This window comes from Mus caroli, chromosome 7 (genome assembly GCF_900094665.2).
Source record: "Mus caroli chromosome 7, CAROLI_EIJ_v1.1, whole genome shotgun sequence".
NCBI classification, from domain to species: Eukaryota; Metazoa; Chordata; class Mammalia; order Rodentia; family Muridae; genus Mus; species Mus caroli.
This window is the reverse complement of record NC_034576.1, coordinates 102,587,465-102,606,797: the sequence shown is the minus strand read 5'-3', so window position 1 is coordinate 102,606,797 and position 19,333 is coordinate 102,587,465. Positions and strand designations below refer to the sequence as shown.

At 50.2% G+C, this 19,333-nt stretch overlaps 2 protein-coding genes across 4 annotated transcripts in view; one reads left to right on the top strand and one right to left on the bottom strand.

Moving 5' to 3' along the window:
• Rnf169 (ring finger protein 169) overlaps window positions 1–7,089 on the top strand; it is a 59,576-nt gene extending 52,487 nt beyond the window's left edge. For both annotated transcript variants that reach the window (XM_021166386.2, XM_021166387.2), the window contains exons 5-6: window positions 72–171; window positions 799–7,089. In XM_021166386.2, coding sequence (XP_021022045.2) covers window positions 72–171; window positions 799–1,980 — 1,282 coding nt within the window. In that variant the 3' untranslated portion in view covers window positions 1,981–7,089. The remainder of the gene's footprint in view (window positions 1–71; window positions 172–798) is intronic.
• A 2,473-nt stretch (window positions 7,090–9,562) lies between these two features.
• Xrra1 (X-ray radiation resistance associated 1) overlaps window positions 9,563–19,333 on the bottom strand; it is a 62,231-nt gene continuing 52,460 nt past the window's right edge. For both annotated transcript variants that reach the window (XM_021167598.1, XM_021167599.2), the window contains 7 exons: window positions 16,387–16,480; window positions 15,536–15,651; window positions 12,903–13,226; window positions 11,278–11,473; window positions 10,581–10,696; window positions 10,303–10,408; window positions 9,563–10,007 (listed from right to left, as the gene is read on the bottom strand). In XM_021167598.1, the coding sequence (XP_021023257.1) occupies window positions 9,748–10,007; window positions 10,303–10,408; window positions 10,581–10,696; window positions 11,278–11,473; window positions 12,903–13,226; window positions 15,536–15,651; window positions 16,387–16,480 (1,212 nt within the window). In that variant the 3' untranslated portion in view covers window positions 9,563–9,747. The remainder of the gene's footprint in view (window positions 10,008–10,302; window positions 10,409–10,580; window positions 10,697–11,277; window positions 11,474–12,902; window positions 13,227–15,535; window positions 15,652–16,386; window positions 16,481–19,333) is intronic.

The window sequence follows — 19,333 nt, the reverse complement described above, 5'->3', positions numbered from 1 at the left end:
GAATGGAAAGAGATTGTCACCATTTTCTAAACTCATGTATGGACTAATTGTAACTGTGTATTCTTTTTTAGGAAGTTAAACACTAAGATGCAGAGAAGTCAGAGCTGCAGTGACACAGTTCAGGACAGAGTGAGGAGCAGGCTCAGAACAGCTCCGCCCAACAGAGCCAAGGTACGTGGTGTGGTCAGCCTGGGGCTGCTGCCGTGCTCCGCCGTTCTGCATCCTCCACCTCAGCACACAAAGCTCCCTGCACAGGGCAGAGTGAATCCCAGGAAAATTATATTAATCATCTAGAGAATCCTGCAAAAAGGCATGAAGGAAGAAGGTTCAAACTAGTGGACAGATGGGGAGAGTGAGCCATTATAGAGACCTTCCAGAAGGTTTGGTCTAGGCAAGATCCAGCTTCAGGTCTTGATGTTGCTAACTCTCTCACTGATGTGTATGAGTTAGGCTAGGAACTTTTCCCATTTTTTCACACCACCCTTCCTTTACCTTCCTTCTCTTACCCCCCGCCCCGCCCCCATCTAAAGGACTTACATAGAAAAAAATGCATGTGCGAGAGAGCTGGAGGGAAGGCTCAGCAGTTAAGATCACTTGTTCTTGCAGAGACCTAGACTACATCGGGCCTTTGCTTCCCATAATTCTAGCTCCAGGGGATCCAACACCCTCTTCTGGCCTCTTTGGACACCTGCACATACATGTACATACATACACACAGAACCACATATACACGTTTTAAAAGATAAAAGATAAAAAAAGTCAAAAAACCACACACATGATCTTTCATATTTCTTTCAGATCACAACTATAACTCCAGGCTCCACCCCCATTATTGGCGTTCTCTTGTCTACTCAAAACAACCGCTGCCTCTCCGCCCCTGACTTAACCATCGAAAAGCGCCTGCCCTTCAGCTCCCTTTCATCCTTGGCTTCCTTGCATAAGCCGGAGCGCTCCATCAGCCCTGAAAGCAATGACAGCATCTCTGAAGAGCTAAACCACTTCAAGCCCATCGTCTGCTCGCCATGCACCCCTCCCAAGAGACTCCCTGATGGCCGGGTGCTCAGTCCTCTCATCATCAAGTCAACGCCTCGCAACCTGACCAGAAGCCTGCAGAAGCAGACGTCATATGAGGCCAGCCCTCGCATCCTCAAGAAGTGGGAGCAGATCTTCCAGGAGCGGCAGGTCAAGAAGACCCTTTCCAAAGCCACTCTCACCTCCCTGGCTCCTGAAGCAGGGGAAGAGTTTCCAGGTTCCGACGCAATGCATTCCAGCAAGGAGAGGCCGTCTCTGGCCTTCAATACAAGGCTGCCCAGGGTCCAGGTGCTCTCCGAGTGTGCTGGGCCCACCTCCACTGCCCTTGAGTGCTTCCCCTCTGTTAACCAGACCAAAGTAGAACAGGACTGTGTTAGAAAACAGAGCCATGAGTTCTCACTGGAAACCTGCCATTCCTCGGAGCACAGAGGAGCAGCCAGTGGGCCTTGTCTGGAACGGGAGCAGTGTGAGGAGTCAGGGTCCACCGTGGATGCCACATTAGTCAAGACTTGCATAAGCACAGTCATGAAGACTGCAGCAGTTAATTCACTGCTACCCAAAGATGATGCTTTGGGTGGGGTCCTCAAAACAAAGCAACAACTGAAGTCACTCAGTCATTTTGATCTGGGTAATGGCATTCTGGTCAACAGCCTAGGAGAGGAGCCGATTCCTTCCCTGCGCAGAGGCCGGAAAAGGCGCTGTAAGACCAAGCACTTGGAACAAAACGGTGTTAAAAAACTGCGACCGCCGGGCAGTAACATGGACCTGGCCCCCAAGGACCCAGGGCTGCTTGAGGTGGGGCAGAAATTGCAGCAGGAGGAAGAGGGCCAGCAGCTGGCTCTGCAGTCACAGCGCATGTTTGACAGTGAGAGGCGGACTATGAGCCGGCGAAAAGGAAGTGTGGACCAGTATCTCTTGAGGTCCAGCAGCTTGGCTGGGGCCAAGTAGCACTTGATGGACAGAGTAATGTTCCCTGCTTCAGAGGTCCTTGACCTCAGCCATTTATCCAAAAGAGCTAGCTGAATGTTCTCATTTGGAGTTTCTTTCGATGGCAAACCACTGTCTGCTACGGTTCTGAGAGGATCCAGAGCCTTGGTATTCAAAAGCCAAGTGTCTGCATCCTTGGCTTTCTAGGACCAGGGCCAGTACTCCTCACTCTTTGAGTAAGCCAACTCTCAAGGCTTCTGGGCCCAAACCTGGCAGTGCCCACTTGAAGTGAGCTTGAGAGTGGCCGTCATTCATGAAAGTGAGGGCCAGTGTTAGAGATGGTAGGGAGATGGGACGGGTACCTTCTCACACTCATAAAGCCCCTGGCTTCTTCCCACAGAGTGGTGTTTAAGTTCACCTTGCAGATAAACATGGATTCTTTTCAGAGACAAGCAGTGCCAGTGCTTTGGAAGAGCCAAGATAAATAGATGCTCGCATTCATCTTCCCTCCCCTTCGCTACAAGTCATTTCTACATACCCAAATCAGTTGAGCTTAGAACTTTTACCTCTACAGAAATTATTTGCATTCTTTGTGTAAACTATGACATTTGATTGAAGCAGTGTGGCTGACCTGACTGGTAAATGCTGTCAGCTGGATGTCCAGGTTCTCTTAGCTGCCAGGTGGCCTAGCCCAGACTGACCACTGGCTCTCAGGCCACAAGTCCCATGGATTCTCTACAATCACAGGGTGCCCAAAGGAAGTACAGCCTAGGGCATGCCAGGGCCATGACTGAACATGACAGTGCAAAGCCCACCTAGAAGCACTTCACCTTGCCGGGATGGAAAGCAAAACTGGAGTGACCTCACTGCCTGCTTACAGGCTCCTGTTCTCCCGGGAGCCCTCGCCCGGGAGACGAACTGGGAGGTTTCCTTACTACTTCCCACATGGCAATGGCTATCTGCAATTTTTGATCTAAAAATCACGAAAAAAAAACTTGCCCTAAAGTCAGGCAAAGGACAAAGCTGAAACTCCATACTGTGGAAACAAGGTATCTAGCTGGATGCAGCTGGTCAGTTCAGTCCCATGGACCTTTGGGGTTTATTTTTCTTAGCAGCTTGACACCGTGTGTCTTTTGCATCCCTGGTGGTGCTTGGTGCTTCTGCCCTTCTGGGCTCATTGAGAATAGGATTATGATACGGTTTTAGGGACTCTCAGGTGGGCTGGCCTCTCCTGTGTGTGTGAGCTGTTACATAGTCATGTGACTGACATTTTCACAAACCTTCCAGAGCTTTTACACCAGTCCTATCTTGTCCCCTTTAAAAGGTCCCAGCAAGATACTCCATAGTCATCTGGTGATGTTGCCTTTGATCAGAATGTTTCTGAAACGTTCAAAGCTAGAAGTAGCTGGAGCTTAGACTCACTGTTCTGTGCCAAGGGAGATGTCAGTCTCTGGGAATTCTAGGAGAGAGAACTTCAGATTTGGAGTTAGACAGAAACTGGTTGAAGCTTCTGAAGGTGGGAAGAAGGATGTGGAGTCCCAAGCACTATGTCCCTTGAAGCAGACAGAACTTAATGTCTCTGCAGCTCATAGTTGACTGTTCGCAGGAATGTTTGATGTGTAAGGTGGCCATTAGCAAGGTGGCTTAGGAGGCTGCTCTGGCAGGAACTGTGTGAGTCTGGAGTGTGTGTGTGTGTTTAAAACATGCAATAGTCTCATTACTTTATACTCACACGGCTTTACTCCCCATCCTAGGCAACTTAGGGCTTTTCAGGGCTGCAGGAAGGCAGGCCAACGCCCCAGGGAGGAGAGCTGGCCCTGGCTTCGGACACCGGAAAATCCCATTAGAGAAAACTTAGAAATGTCTACCATGTCATGTATTTCCTTTATGAGCTTAGTAATTATTACTGGAAGGCTAGGCTTACTGGATAGTCTTACTGGGTAGCTTTAAAGACACTTATTTTTCCACTTACCACCCTTTTATATGTCACTAATGCTTAGAAAAACACTTTCAGTTGGAATTAATTTTTGGTTTTGGTAAGAAGATAAAATATTTTAATAGATGAAAGATATATATTTTAAATATTCCCCTGCCCCTAGTGACTACCTTGAGTAGAGTGCGCAGCAGTGGTGACAAGTGTGGGCTCAGGTGCTGTTGCTGCTGAGTGAGTGTTGCAGACACTGGGCTGTCCCTCTGTACCCCACCCCACCCCCCAGGGAGACCCCGAGGACTGTAGACAGTGTTCTTTCCCATAATTCCTGCTGAGAGCAGTGGCCCTTGAAACAGAGGCAAAACAGTTTATGTTGAGAAGGCGTGGCTTATTCCTTAGTTTGCTTACCCTTGAAAATGGAAAAACTACTAAAGTATCTGCATACAAGATGCTCTCAAACTCAGTGAAACCTGACACTTCATTTTTGGTGTTTGACTGAAGTCCATTGCAGCTTCAGTTGCTGACGGGAATCCCATAGGAGAAAATGGACCAGGGAAGAGAACGCTTGGGAGGCTGGTGAGCTCGAGTGGAAGACACCATTTCACAGCTAGAATTAGCTGCAGTCACTGCAGTCCTAGCGACCTGCCCACTGCCCACATTCTGCTGTGCTCCTTAGTGTGTGTGCAAAGAGGAAACTAGGAGGGACAGGAGGGTGAGTCTTTCTGATGGGGAATCCAAGAGATGTGTTATTCCTCAAGAGGGTTTGGTAGCCCTTCTCTAGAGAGGGTAACCCTTATACCTGTTTGAAGAAGTCATCTGAAATCATCTGGGCCTGATGTGCTGGTATCAAGTCAGGGAGTACTCTGCCAGCACCAGCCTCTGGCCTCTGGCCCTTAGTTGTCTCTTTAAAAAAAGAAAAAGAAAAGAAAAGAAAGAAAGAAAAAAAGTCTGGCTGAGACTTGTCTAGGAATCTTTCCTTACTGACCTCATTTATTTAAAAAAAAATTCTTTGATTATGGAAAAAGTACTGGTCATAAATGGTCTTTTTTTTTTTAAGGTAAAATGCCCCTCAGAAATTAAAGCTATTTAATTAGTTATTGTCTGATTACAAACTGGCCACTGACTAAAATGGCAGGCTAATGAGGGAGGCTGTGTTCATTCAGAAGGCACTTCTGAGCTCTTAGACCTGCCACCCTGTGCTGGACCACAGACTGGCCCCTCCTACTGAGGGCCATGTGTAGTGCAGTGTGCGTGGATGCGTTTGACCCAAGAGTGTATTCATGAACTGTGAAAGGCCGTTCCATCCCTGGCAATGCTCTACAATGTTCGTGTTCAGGAGATCTGGCTCAGCAGATCACTCACATTTTCTATACCTTATCAGTATTTCTGGGTTTGATTAACTCTGCTTTTTCCTAAGTAATTTTCCCAAGGAAGAATGGATTTTCTCCTGCAGTGATTATAGACTAGTCACCCCTGTTCAAAGGCTGCATTTAGCTCAAATCCCAAGAAATGAGTCAAGTCTGGATTGCCCTGACAAAGCCTGTCCTTCACTTGAGTGACCTCCTAGTGCATCCCAAGCTGACCTCTCCAGACCTGGCAGTGACTTGGGCTTTCTTTCTAGCTTATCATTGAAGCAGAGAGCCAGTAGGGATGGATAGCTAGCCCATCATTGGGTTAAATCTGGACCAGCATCAGCCCCTACCTTTAAATGAAGACCCACAGCTCTGGTTCCCACTGTAGTGCTCCAGGGCCCAAATAATTGTGAAAGTTATGTGGTTTGTGAAAGGGACATCCAAGTGACAGGTTTTATGATGTTTCTTTCTTCTGTTTTCTTCAGTTAAGAAATACCTGTATCTCCTGAATACACCCACACTATATAAAGTACTTAGTAGGGGGTACCCCACAGTGTGATTTAAGTCATTGGTGAGATTTTGGTTAGAGTAGCTGTCATTTTAATTAACAGCCTTTGTGGTTTCTTTCACTCAAACTCCATAGGGTCCTAACCCTTCCTTAGCCAGCCCTTTCCTCACCAGCCGTACAGGCCTCTTTAGACTGAGCCCTTAGGATGGATGGAGCTGGAGTTTTTAGAACTTAGTAGGATTTGAGGAGCAGGTTTTGAGGATGAGGCTGCTGCACAGAATTTTTTTTGTGGGGGGTGGGGGGGAGATGACACAGAGATGCACATTTCCCAGATTGTTATCCATGGTAGCATTCTGAGGATTGTTCTGTGGAAGAGACTTGGAGGTACACAGAGGCTACCAATTTTTAGTCATACAGGATGGAGGGAAAAGTGCCATGTCCCCATGAGTAGACAGCTTTGTGTATTGGCAGGATTTTTTCTGAGGGGGAAAATGCACTCTTGTGTTTCCTAAGTTTGTTGCCAGGAGTGTGGGAACTTACACCACACAAGAGCTGACCCTAGACTCTGAGGTCCCTCATTCCCTCACTCTTCGGAGTCTTGGGTCCAGGAGGAGTTAGACAAGGCCATGCTAAGGCCAGACTTGCTCATGCCCTTCCCAGTGCTGCGTGTGAGGCACAGACAGTTCAGCCTTCGGATGTCAAGCTGGACCGGGAGCAGCTTCAACGTGGTTCCAGATACCTGCAGCTGCAGACAGGTTCTCTCTAGCTGCTACCTGCCCTCCAAACGGAGCCTCAGTGCAGCCCAGCAGATCCCAGTTTGCTCAGGCATAACCACCAGCAAAGCAAGCAGACAGACTATGCAAGATGGGAAATAACTAGCTGAAATGCCAACTATGTTTGTTTTTTTCTACCTGATAACACTGTTTACTTATAACTGTATAAATATAGTTGTCCTAAGAGCCAGGAGGGAAACCTTTCCACCTAGAAATAGAACGGTTGTCTGTTGGCTTTAGGCCACCTGTACAGCTCCTTGTGGTCTGGTGATTGTGGTTTATTCAACCTGTTTACATTAGAATTGGAGAAGGGGCCCTGGATCTTGGTGGGCTGCCACTGCTGTCTGTATCCCCTTGACTCCTAAAGAGCCTTTTGATAGAGGGACTTGGGACAAGGTATGCCCTGTCAGGGATGCTTTTACCACAAAGGAATGGTGTGGAATCAAGTGGGATGATTGATGGATGATTAACACAGTACCAAAGTGCATTCTTCAATGTGTATGTGCCTGTTCCAGGCAAGGCCCAAGTTGAAAATGCAGTAAAGCAGACTCATGAAAGCAAACAGACCATTTCTGATCAGTCTGGAGAGCTGCGTCTCAGTGCGGCCTAAGCTGAAGGCAGCAGGTGTTTAGGTGCTCTCGGCGTGGGGGTGCCTGGGTTAGCACTCTCGGGGCTGGGTTAGAAGGCCTCACTTTGGCATTTGCCATGAGCAGGAAGCACTGGGGTGGGGTCTTCACAGGGAACAATGTGTCTTTTGACGTGTTCTAATGGACATTACTTACTGTCTCCCAATCTCCTGTGACTACTCCTGTTCCTCTGAAGGTACCAAGAGTAAAGAATGACTTGGGGACGACATTATCCTTGCACCTTACGGCCACTCTTAGCAATCTGGCTTTTTAAAAATATTCTCCTTTGGAACCATTGCTTGAAAGTCATAAAAAACACCTTTGACATAGTTTCTCATTAAAAGAGAACAAATGTTTACCTGTTCCTTTTAAACTCAGAAAATGAACCTGGAAGACCATTTTGAGTTGATGCCACACATGGTAAGGCAGGATGTAGGACCTTTGTCACCTGGTCCAAGACCTCCAAGGGAAAGTGCTTAAAGTGACCATGCTGCCAGTTAGAGACTTGAAGACAGTGCTGGGCACTTGGTCTCTAGAGTAGCAAGATGTTGGGCACACTGTTAATTCCCTTCTAACTGGGTATGGTGGCTTGTATCCTTTTCCAGATGGGAACTCCAGCCCTGGCAGTTCAGAGTCTAGGTGCGGGGCCCTCTGATTGCAAAGGTGCTGGTTGCCTCTTCTGCTAACCTTACAGTGAGAACCTCTACCACTGGCCTCGGCAAACTGTGATTCCAGTTGCTATCTGGACTGGAATTGGTTGGGCCAGGAACCAGGCTGTCTTCCACTTTACCCACTGTACCATGGGATTCTGAGCTAATTCAGGATGTGAACACAGTCTGCTCCTCCATCTGCCAGTTCTCTCTCCTAGCCCAACTAGGAGATTGCTCACCAGCATCTTGGGTAACTAGAGTCAGTTGGGAAGGTTGGAGGACACAAACTGAAGCTAAAAGTTGCCAGTGAGCCCAGCTTGGAGTGTGCAGAGGCAGGAGGATCAGGAGTCTAGCGCCATCCTTGGCTACAGAGTTGGAGGCCATCTTGGGCTACATGAGACCCTGTCTAAAAAAAACAAAGCACGAGCTGCCATGTCTGTCGACCAAGTGTTACTAGAGTAGCGGCAAAATTGGGGTACTACATAGTGGCTTCCTTCTTGGGGTCTAGTTGCAACATTTTATTATATATGGAAAAGGAGGCCCATGCTTGAACTCTGCTCTCTATGAAAGCAGCTTAGAAGGTGGGAAGCCAAAGTACGGAATTCAGAATGATGAGGAGAGGTACCCAGCCTATTGAAGCAAGAGGTGCTTGGCCCAGATAAGTGTGTCATTATTGGGCTGCCATGGGGGTACAAAGAGCAGAGCCAGAAGTGGGGAACTCCAGTAGACATGCTCCACAGTCCATTGTAGCAACACCATTAACAGTGCCAAAGAGAGGCAAGAAGCTAGGTTGGAACAGGTTTTTTTTGTGGAGGTAGATCCATCCGTGAGAATAAGTGGCATGAGCACACCTGGCTGAAGGGAACCCGCTGGGTCGACAATGTCAGAGTCAGGAAGGATTCTCCTAGCAGTAAAGGAAAGGATGAGTGCTCTGGAACTCCAGAAAGTCCAGTCACGTCAACAAATGCCCTGAGTGTGGCTACTGCTGTGGGTCACCGTGTTACCTGTATCTGTTCAGACATCTGTGAATGGGCTAACTGTACCTTTTGTCACCTAGGGTGACCTGTGTAGTGACGGTACATCACATGTATGTCTGGGAATGATCACAGCTTAGTATAAGCTTAACTGGCTACTTGCATAAGTCTGTGAAGTTGGGTTCAATAATATGCAAATGGTTGGAATTGGAGGGGGGATCTGTCTTGCTGAGGATCAAGAAGCCTTGTGCTTCCTGGGCCCTGGGTACTGCAGGTCAGCTGCCTCCTTAGGTCCCACCCAACATAGTCCTGGTGGACTTCTCCAGACCCTCCTGGGCCAGATGCTGTCCCCAGGGCACACACCAAGAATGCAGCAGCCCCAGTCGGCTTTGGCCAGATTGTTTCTTTACTGAGAACCTAGGTTCCCAGATGGCCTTTCTTGTCTTCAGCCTGTGTCATGGATTATAGGACACTGGGGAGCCAAACCTTCCCTTCTACCAGCAATGGTCTCAAGAGGAACCATTCTGTGTTCCTTCACCCTTTCCTTTTCACAATGGAAAAAGCTTCCTCACAGGGAAACTGTCTCCTGGCCGCTACAGCCCCCACCTCCCCACCCTGCCTCTTGCTGGCTACTTGCTGCCGCTTAGGCGCTTACGGAAGCTGTCCTGATTGGCTCAGGTGGGGTACTCAGGGCCCTCTTGGGATGCAGGAATCAACAGAGATTTTTCTTTAGTGACACTGCCACTGTGGCCCTGGCCTGACCTCCAAGGAGGATACTTGGCACACATTGTATTGCTCTACACCACTCTTTATTGCTGCTGGGCCAGCCACCAGGTGCAGCCTGGCCGGGCTCGGAGGCAAGGTCCTGCTGTGCTCCCCATACTGACCACGGAGCGAAATGGAGCCCAGGCCCCCTCTGTTCAGGGCTGGGCACGGTCCAGGGCGCAGAGCCCTTGGGGAGGGCGGTGCGCAGCTCTACTCTTTCGAGTCGCTGGCCGTGGGCTCCTGGCAGAACTCGTCCATGAACTCGAGGAAGCGGCCTAACTTGGGCTGGCCGGCGCTCAGAGCACGGCGGGTGGGCGGCCTTGGCGGCGGGCTGGCAGCGAACACAGTCCGCAGAGAGCTGCGTACCAGCTGCCGGTAGCGTGCGCGGAACTCCTTGAGCAGCCTCTTGGCCTCCCGGTATTGCTTCTGGTTCACTAGGCGCTGCTGTGCACGCCGCTGCAACACAGTGCCTACAGGAATGAGAAAGGACAGCGCCAGGATCGCCCGGTTTCCCTGGCCCAGAGATGCAGAAAATATTTTGGTGTGTAGAAGCAGTCCAGCCCCGACAGTAGGAAGTCATGCTTTAGTTCAAGATCCGAAGGTGCTGATGATGTGGAAACCTCTGCCTGCATGCTACAGCCCACTGCAGGTAGACGCTCAGAAATTCCCATTTCCCACAGCCCTCCCTGCTCACCATGCTCCCTTCTAGCTTTGCACCCGCCCTCCCTGCTAAACTTGCGCCCGGTGGGACAGCTGGCACCATACCCAGTGGAGCCTCAGTAACATTCCGAGGGTCCCGCATGCGAATGAGGATATCATCCAGCAGCTGCGCTCGGGTCTTCCGTGGGGGAAGAATCGGTATCCTCCCGGCCTGGCACAAAGCAAGGAAGAGGTCTATCACTGCATACAGCCATAGTGACAGGCAGGGGGCAGTAGGGAGCGCTGGGAAACTGGCCTCAGGGTCCCAAAGTAACCACTGGGTCTGTACTACCTGTGGAGTCCTCAGAGCTCAGGAACAGTCAGTGGCTGAATGAAGTGCTTACCCTCTTCTCCTTGGGAACATAGGGTTTCTGGAAAGTGTCCAGCCTGGGCTTGGAGGAGCGGCAGATGAGCGGCTGCTTCAGCATTCGATGCAGGGCCTGTGCGTTCTTCTGGATGCCTAGAGGATGCAGCAACAGGTGTCATCCCTGACCCAGCTCAGCACTTGGACAAGGACTTTAACGCCCAAGAAAGCCGTTCCCAGGGCTACCTCGTCTGCTCCCTTGCCTAGACCTCCACCATTCATTGAGTCAAAGTCTAATGTGAAGAGACTTTTGGCCTCACAGTGATCCCTTAAAGGCGGTCACATGGAAAGGGCTGACTCTCAGGAAAGCCGCTCCTTGGCAGGCTAATTTGGAGGCACAGATACTGGGGCACACCAGAGGAAGTGGAATCAAAGCTGAGATGGCACTGTCTCTGCTGCCCCAAACCAGGTGGGATGGGTTTGCGATGGTCTACCGGTCCTTAATGGGCTGTGAGAGCTCGGGAGCCTGCTTGCTTTGCTGGTTATTAGCCCTTTTCTGCAAGTAAATTTTACACCCAGGGTGACTGGGCTAATCCAGCTAGTCTTTGAAAAAGCTACGACCCCCAACGCCATGACAGTTCAGCAAAGGACATCGATGCTGCCATGCCCTAAGAATCCCCTGACAGAGAGCAGGGCCCGGTGGCACATGCCTTTAATGCCAGCATTTAATCCCATACCCTTTGGCTCCAAAAACGCCGGGTCAGGCTTGACTGTGAGCAGCTCTTCATAGCCGTCATACTTGTTGTGCAGAGAGGTAGCCGTCTGCTTCCTCCGAGTCCTCTTTGTCTCTCTGGGTGCTGTTGATGGTCTCCTTTGGTCATTCACTGCCTCCAAATTTTCCCTGTGGGCGGTGGAGGATGGCAGCTCATTCACCTGTGCCAGGAAGAAAATACACTCTTTTGTTCCCTGCCAGATCCCAGCAGTGCTGAGCCCTGACACAGATAAAGCTGAGGCACGAAGGACGCAGACAGGAGACTAGATAATGAGTGGGAACAGGAAGGAGCATGGCCAATCTGGGCACTCTCAGAGGAGGCCCAAAACCAGCCAGAAAACTCCATAGGAGGTGATGACTTAGTCTGGACCAAGTCCCAGGGACACAGGAGAGCTGTCCCCAAACAAGGCAGAGAGAGAGGGCTGGACTGCAAGCAATCAAGGAAGGATTACAACAGCAGGAGCCAGGGAGTGACATCGGGGCACACTTAAAGAGACAAGTGGGTGGCCAGAGTTCTGAGCAGGCCTAGGAAGGACCTCCCAGTGCCACACTGAGGGTATTTGCTTGGCATTCTTTATTCTTGTTCTGAGGTACACCAGAGACATTTTAGCCTACCCAAATGGCTTTATTCATTACGGGAAACCCTGTTTCGTGTAGGGACATTCTGGGGCCCTACCAACTCTCCCAGCCTTGCAGAGGCTGAGCAATCCTCATGTGGAAGACCTGGGGTTAGAGGTGTTTGCTTTTTGGAACATTTACCTGACAAGATGAGATGCCTTGGCACTGGACCCAAGTCTATACATAAAATTTGCATATGCTTCATGTATATCTAATACACATACCCCTAAGGTAATTCCATACATCTTAAATGATTTTAGGTATGAAACAAAGTTTCATCAAAATTTCCTCTTGTGGATATGTTAGCACATAAACGTCAGCATTCGAGCACTAGCGATCTGAGTCGTTCAGGTCGGGGGTGTTCAGTCTTGATTTCCTCGCTCCACACTGCTGCACTGACAGTGAATACTCATGGTTCTAAACATCCCACTGGAGTTTCTCCCTGGCCCGTATTCCTTGCTCTCTCTGCCCGTATTCCACCGTGTCCCTCTTCTAGCCTGAGAAGTGCAGCTCATTCCACCCTCCCATACCCTCCTGGAAGGCGGAGGCAGCCTTCCTCAGGTTCTTGTCCCTGGGTTCTCCCATTCTCAGCACTGATGGCAAGCTCTGCTCCTACCAGATTCCCCATCGGAGCATAAGTACCTCGAAGGCGGCACCTGTATCTGAGCCACCTGTGTTCCCAGGACCCAGGGAAGCATGACAAGTGGGGTACCTTTTAGCAGAGAAGGACAGGTAGTGACAAGCCTCTGAAGACTGAACAGCACCAGGTCCCAGTGAGATCTGAGATGCTGCCTATGTATGCCACAGGACATTGTGTCCTGAGTAGTAGCCTCTCAGGAGGCTGTCTGAGAGCTGCACTTCCTCTGGGGTTTCCTGCCTGCCCTGGGCAGTCCACAGCAGTGCAGGTTGCTCAGGGGCTGCAGGAACCTGTGGGCACTGTAGCTGGGGGTGGAGGCAGCTGGGGGCTGTCACCTGGGTCAGGAAGATGGACTCCGTACTCTTGGCGTCATCATCTGATGGGTGCTCTGAGCTCACGAGGCCGGCTGTATGGCTCTGGTGGGACACTGCCTCGCTGTGAACGGTGGAGTCGGAACAGATGGGAGGCATCGGCACAAAGGCCCGGTGAGTTAGGGAAGGGCCTTCTGGGCCCTCATTGACAAACAGTGCCTCGTGAGGAGCATCTTCAGTGGAGTGCTCGGGCTCCGGCATAAGACTTGATGGAGGACTGTCTGTGATCATGTTGAGGTGATGGGGGACCAGAGAATGCTTCGGCACCTTGGGGATGTAGGTCTTCACCTGGATGAGAGAAAGGCTGTGCTGGATTTGCTCTATAGCCCTACCAGCCTCAGATGGGTTGTATAGTGGGAGCAGTTTGGGGAGGCAGAGAGCAATCACACGTGCTCACGGAGAACACAGCGTCTCTCCACACCACCACAGAGGTTCAGTGTGGAAGGGCTCTTGCTGCCACCTGACAAGCTGAATTTGACCCCTGGGTTTCACACCTTGGAAGGAGAGAACTGGCTCCCACAGGTTATCTCCTGACCTCTACATGGGCTCTGTCATGCAGTGTAAATTTGATAAGTTACCAAAGGAACATGAAGCCCGTCTCCCGGGCACTGACTCCCAGTCTGTGACACAGTCTGTCCCTTCTGCCTGGAGGCCTGGACTCTAGGCCTCACTCTGTTCTTGGCAGCGGCTCTTCAGGGCTCACCAGGATGCCGCTTGCTTTCCTCAGGGAGCCCTAGAGTGGGTGGGAGTGGCCCTTCTTTTCCTGAGCCAAGTTTCTTAGAAGCTGTGGAATTACTTTCTCAACTGGCAGGGCCTCTCACCATCCCTCCTGTGCTGACTCCCTGGGGGAATGGGGGCTGTGTGTGTGTGTGTGTGTGTGTGTGTGTGTGCGCGCGCGCGCGCACCCGCACGCGGACACACACCTTCTTGTCTACTTCTACAGACTGACTAGCAGAATAGAAAGCTGCTTCCTCCTACCACCAGGACAGGACCCCCACACACACCCACCCACACACACACACACACACCTACCCAGATCCAACACCCGAGGAACAAAATCAATTTCATTTTAAGAGAATGTTTTCCTTTTGATATGTGTAGAGTCCATGTTTTAGATGGAAGCCTGAAGGGTGTGGACGTTCATCAAAACCTGTTCATCACAGGGGGAAGGCAGCACTAGCAGGACTTTGGTGTGCTAGGAGTCCTTGCCAGGAGGGAGATGGGGGGCTGCATCTTAATCCTACCTTACTTCCTTATCCCTTACAGGGTGAATTGACACTCTCCATCCCTGGCTCACTGGTGGCCTGAGCCCCTGCCCTCAGGACTAGTCTGGTCCATCTGCCTCTTGTGTCCTCACAGGGAGAAGCCCACCAAGTGTGTTCTCCATTCTCGCCACCTGCCCATGACTGCGTACAAGGGCATGCACGGCCTGGAACCTTTGTCTCTTCTGCACTAAGGCTATCCCCAGCTAGTGTCAGGCCTAAGCCATGTTCTGGGGTCAAGTGGTGGGTCAACTGTAGATGTGCCCACTACTGTTTTGTTTCCTGCAAGCTGGTGTTTGTGTTTACTAATATTAATATCTCAGTTACTCAGGACCCTGAACAGGATGATAGGGTTAGGGTAGGGGGGCCACCCTAAGTCCAGCACACGTATCTGGTGAGCTGGTGCACTATTCTGAGCCTGTTTTCTCAGGAGGTAAGCAAGGGCAGAGGTGTGTGTGCTCTGCCGAGTCCTGGCCACAGAGTACCTTAAGAGGCCTGTACTGAGCACCTAGCTCAGGAGCATTGCCTCCCCAAGATGGCAGACAGGCAGGGATGTGGCAGATCCTCAGAGCAGGCAAGGGAAACCCTAGGACTTTCTATTTCTGGCTTTAAACCCTTGCTGTGCTCCTCTGAGGGCTTAAGAGCCTGGTTGGACGGAGCTGCAGCAGAGCAGATGGAGCAAGGGACAGATGTGTCTACCTTTGGGGACCAGCAATGTCTGAGCTAGGAGAGAGGAGCTTCTCAAAGATTTTCTTTTAGTCTCTTCAGGTCAAGAGGATGATAACTAATTGATGACCTGCAGAGGCCAGCCTAGGAGATGCAGGAGTGAGAGGAACCAGGCCGCCTGTGCTTCTGGTCCTGCTGACTGAGCTGTAACTTGTGTCAGGAACTTGTGTGGCTAAGGACTTGGGCTCTGCAATCGAGCTTCATGTCTCCTTCCATCCATCCCTTTCAGGAGCTCTGGGAGGCTCTAGAGGAGCTAAAATACTAGCGGCTCAAAAATCTAAACTCTTGTCTAGTCCAGACGACTATGGGCAGTGATGGGAACCAGCTTCAAGGTTGGTTCCTCCTTGCTTCTTCCCGGGCCCTTAGCTTCTCTGTGAAAATTAGGAGGTCACTGACTTAGTGACCGCCAAGGCTCTCTGTCTACCCTCCTCTTGCTGGGGCTCTTCGTCTTATCACCCCTGCTCCAATGTTTAACAAGAAAAGGAGAAGGCACTGGAGCCGATGGAGAGGGTCCAGGTTTGGCTGGGGAGCAGGGCTCTCATGCCCAGTTGAATGCATGTTAAAACAGGCTCCATTTCTCCGAGGCCAGGGTCCTCTTGGAAGGCTTACCTTCCGTGACTCCTTCCGAGGCATCAACATATGGTGTTTAGGTTTTACCAGTTTCTTTCGAACTAAGCGGATGCCCAGGCGATCCTGGAGGAAGCTCTTCAGCAGTGGTGGGATCCCTGGTATGAAGGAAAACAAGATGACAATTAACTAGTGTCTCCTGGGGCTTACTGTGTGTCTGGCATCGTTCAGATTGCCTTGCCTGTGTTAATATAATTGTATTCTCCTTTCAACCCTAGGTAGTCAGTGCCATATCGTTCTTCTTCTATAAGCAAGGAAAATTGACAGACAGGCTAAGGTAACAAAGTGAGCCAGACTTAGCACTTCCACTGTTGTCACAGCAGGCCCAGGACTCCAATGTACCTCCAGCTGTTAGGTCTTGGCCAGGAGACGGTGGGCACCACAACAAAACTGCATTCAGACTACTTGGCAGAGCTAGTCCAGCAGCTGGGCCAACCCCAGATGAGAAATAGAGATGAGACCACACAGACCTGCTCTATAACCAGGGTGCAGCCTAAAGAGCTGGAGTAAGGGCTTGGGGATTCAAAAGTCCCAGCTTTTTTCTGGAGTGACCATGAGCAGATCATGACTGCTGTGAGCTTTGGTTTCCACCAAGGTTCTTGAGGTTAACGCCTGCTCACCACAGTTGCTGTCAAGGCAAGCAGGTGCAGAGCAGGTGCCCAGCAATGCCAGCTGTGTCCTACATTCTCCAGGGTCGCCGAGCCTTCCTCCTCTTCCCACCCCACCTCTCACTCCCCACCAGCGTGTCCCCACTTTCACCTAAGAGTTGACAATCAAAGTTCTAGGGCTAACACTGAACACTGGGTTGGGGGACAGACCTGTGGCCACCATACCTCGTGTGTGTGCTACCAAAGGGTTGTTATGGAAGACAAGCTCACAGAGGGAGGGGAAGAGAGCTGCTGGCAGGACGGCATCCTCCTTTGCGATCTGGAAAAGCACAGGAGACATGTTAGTGGATGCTCCCCACCCAGGTGGAAGAGGCTGGCTAGCAAGGATGGGCTGCAGAACAGATGGGGAGGGAGTGACAGACAGTAGGCAACACCTGATCCCCACACCATTGCCTGCTCAGGCCCAGAACACTTTGCCCTCCTGTCCACAAATCCTACCATAACTGCTTCACGCTTTAAAAATAATTGTTATTATTTTATGTGTATGGGTGTTTTGCCTGCACATGTCTGCACCACATGTGTACAGTGACCTCAGAGGCCAGAAGAGGGCAGTGGATCTCTCTGGAACTGGTGTTAGATTACACTTGGTTGTGAGTTACCACAAGGGTGCTAGGAACTGAACCTGGGTCCTCAGGAAGAGTAGTCAGTGCTCTTAACAGCTAAGCCACATTTCCAGCCCCCATTGCTGCATTTTTAATAGTTAAAAATCACTTGTCCACACTGGATATGAAAGCATCAAGGCCACTGATGACCAATTAATCAGAAACATTTCTCTGAAAGAGCCTCGAGGGCTGGCACAGCACTGACTTTGTATGTAACTAGTCCTCCTTACAGCAAGCCTGCACACTTCAGCATTTCCCCAGCAACACTTCTGGCCTCTCCTTCCCATCAGTCCTAGGCATCAATATACCCAGTAAAGACAGCCAATGGGATAAAGTTGAGCACAAGGGACACGCCATGGATGGCGGGGAGGCAGGAGCTACTGTGTCCTTGTGTACTTAGCCTGTAGGTTGTCAGGCCAGACTCTACATGACAAAAATCACACACACATTGTTGAGTAGAGTAACGAGAACATGGGGACAACAGTAGAGGGGAATCAGAGCTATTGGCATCAGAGGAGCCCAGAGTGGAGTTGGATTCAGGCACAAGGGTGAGAGGGTGTGGTAGTCTGAACATGCTTGGCCAATGGGAAGTGGCACTATTAAGAGGTATGGCCTTGTTGGAGGAAGTGTGTCTCTGGGGTAGGTGGGCTTTGTGTCTCTTAGTTAGTGCTCAGGCTCTGCCCAGTGTAAAAAGTACCCTCCTCCTAGCTGCCTACAGAAGGGAATCTCCTTGTGGGTGCCTTCAGATCAAGATGTAGAACTCTCAGCTCCTTCTAGGGAACTCTCTAGAGGTGTGCCTGGGTGCTGCCATGCTTCCTGCCATGACAATAATAGACTAAATCTCTGAAACTGTAAGCCAGCCCCAATTATACGTTGTCCTTTATAAGAGTTCTTGGCCATGGTGTCTCTTCACAGTAATGGAAACTCAAAGACAGAAGGTAAGGACAGACACAACAGTTTGGCTCCTGAAGCAGATGGCATCTCTCATGGTTCTCCCTCTGCCAGCCCAGCACTCGATCCTCTAGAGTTCCGAGTGTAGAGCATGGGCCACCAAGCCTTCCTGTCAAGAGCCTGGTGGTAAGGACTGGGACACAGAGTCTCTGCTCCTGACTCAGGCCTGCTTGTATAACCTCAAAGCAGCCCTGGGCAGTTCATAAGCAAAGAGCTTGAGTGTTTCTTTTCCATGAAAACTATTTATGTCTCTGAAATTTGACTCCTCATATTGTAAATATTTCATGAAATGCTATCCTTGTTGAATGCACATGAAAATGTAAAAGGCATTCAGTCCAGAGGCTGTGCCAAGACCAGGGGTGGCAAACTCAGTTCACCCACATCTCAATAGATCACCACCTTCCCCCTTGTGTTCATATTGCCTTTGCAGAGCTATGTAGACAATATATGTTTGTATACATATATGGTCTGGCCCTCAAAACAAAATGACTGGGTTTGGGAATGTGACTTGGTGGTAGTCACTTGCCTAGGATATGAGAGGTTCAAGGTTTAATTGTCACTGCTGAAAACATTACAAAAAGCTGTGGTTCAGAGGAGGCTTAATCTACCTATGGTGTGTGTGTCATGGTGGCCCAGGGTGGCACAAAGCCTCTGTGGGCAAACCAGGTAGTGAGAGGTAAGTTCTACAAATGCAGGAGTAGAAATATAAATGAATTCAGTCAAGACCCAAGACCCTGTTTATAACTAAAATAAGGAGCGGCATCTTGAGTGACAGGCAGGGTGTGTCTTATGTTCTGTTCCGCGATACCAAGCCCTAGCTCAAAGGCATGATGCAGGGTTCTTTCTGACTTACTGGCAAGCAGAATCTGGCTCAGACTAGCCTGCTCCCTATGAGGTGAGTCAAATGATGTCAGGGACACAGTCCGGTTCTAGGGATAACCTTTGCTTTCTGCCCAACCTCACTGGGTTAAAGTGATTTCCACCCAGCCTCACTGGATTAAAGACACTATAACTGCCAAACCTATGAGCTAAATAAATAGTGGTTAAAAGTAAAATTTGAGTTTGCACTTGACACAACATTTCTCAGTGAACATCTTAGGGGAGAAGTCTGTTTGGAGGTAGAACTGGCTTTGAAAACTTGCACCTCTGATAAACCAAACCCTAATTTCAATGCACGCAGCAGTGTCTGTGATGGGACACAAACAGCACCCACAAACACTTGCTGTGTGCCTTCCATGTGTCATGTTATTTTGAAAGCTAAGGATACAGGGTGGGTAAAACAAAGCCTAGCACTAAACAAAATGTGTCCTGGTGGTCTATAAGAGATCACTGGTGCAGAGATAACCATGATGTCACACAGGAGATCAGCAGCCATGGCGAGGGCACAGAAGATGGAAGGAGTGTCACCACAACCCCAGCAAGGACATGTGGGCCTTCTACGGTCCCAGCTGTCCTGAAGCAGGCAGAGAATGCTGGTCTCAGAGCAGTCCCAAGGAGCTCTCAGTAAAGCGGAGCATCTCCAGTCAGTGGAACACTGTCTTAGCTGTGCTCCCCGCCAG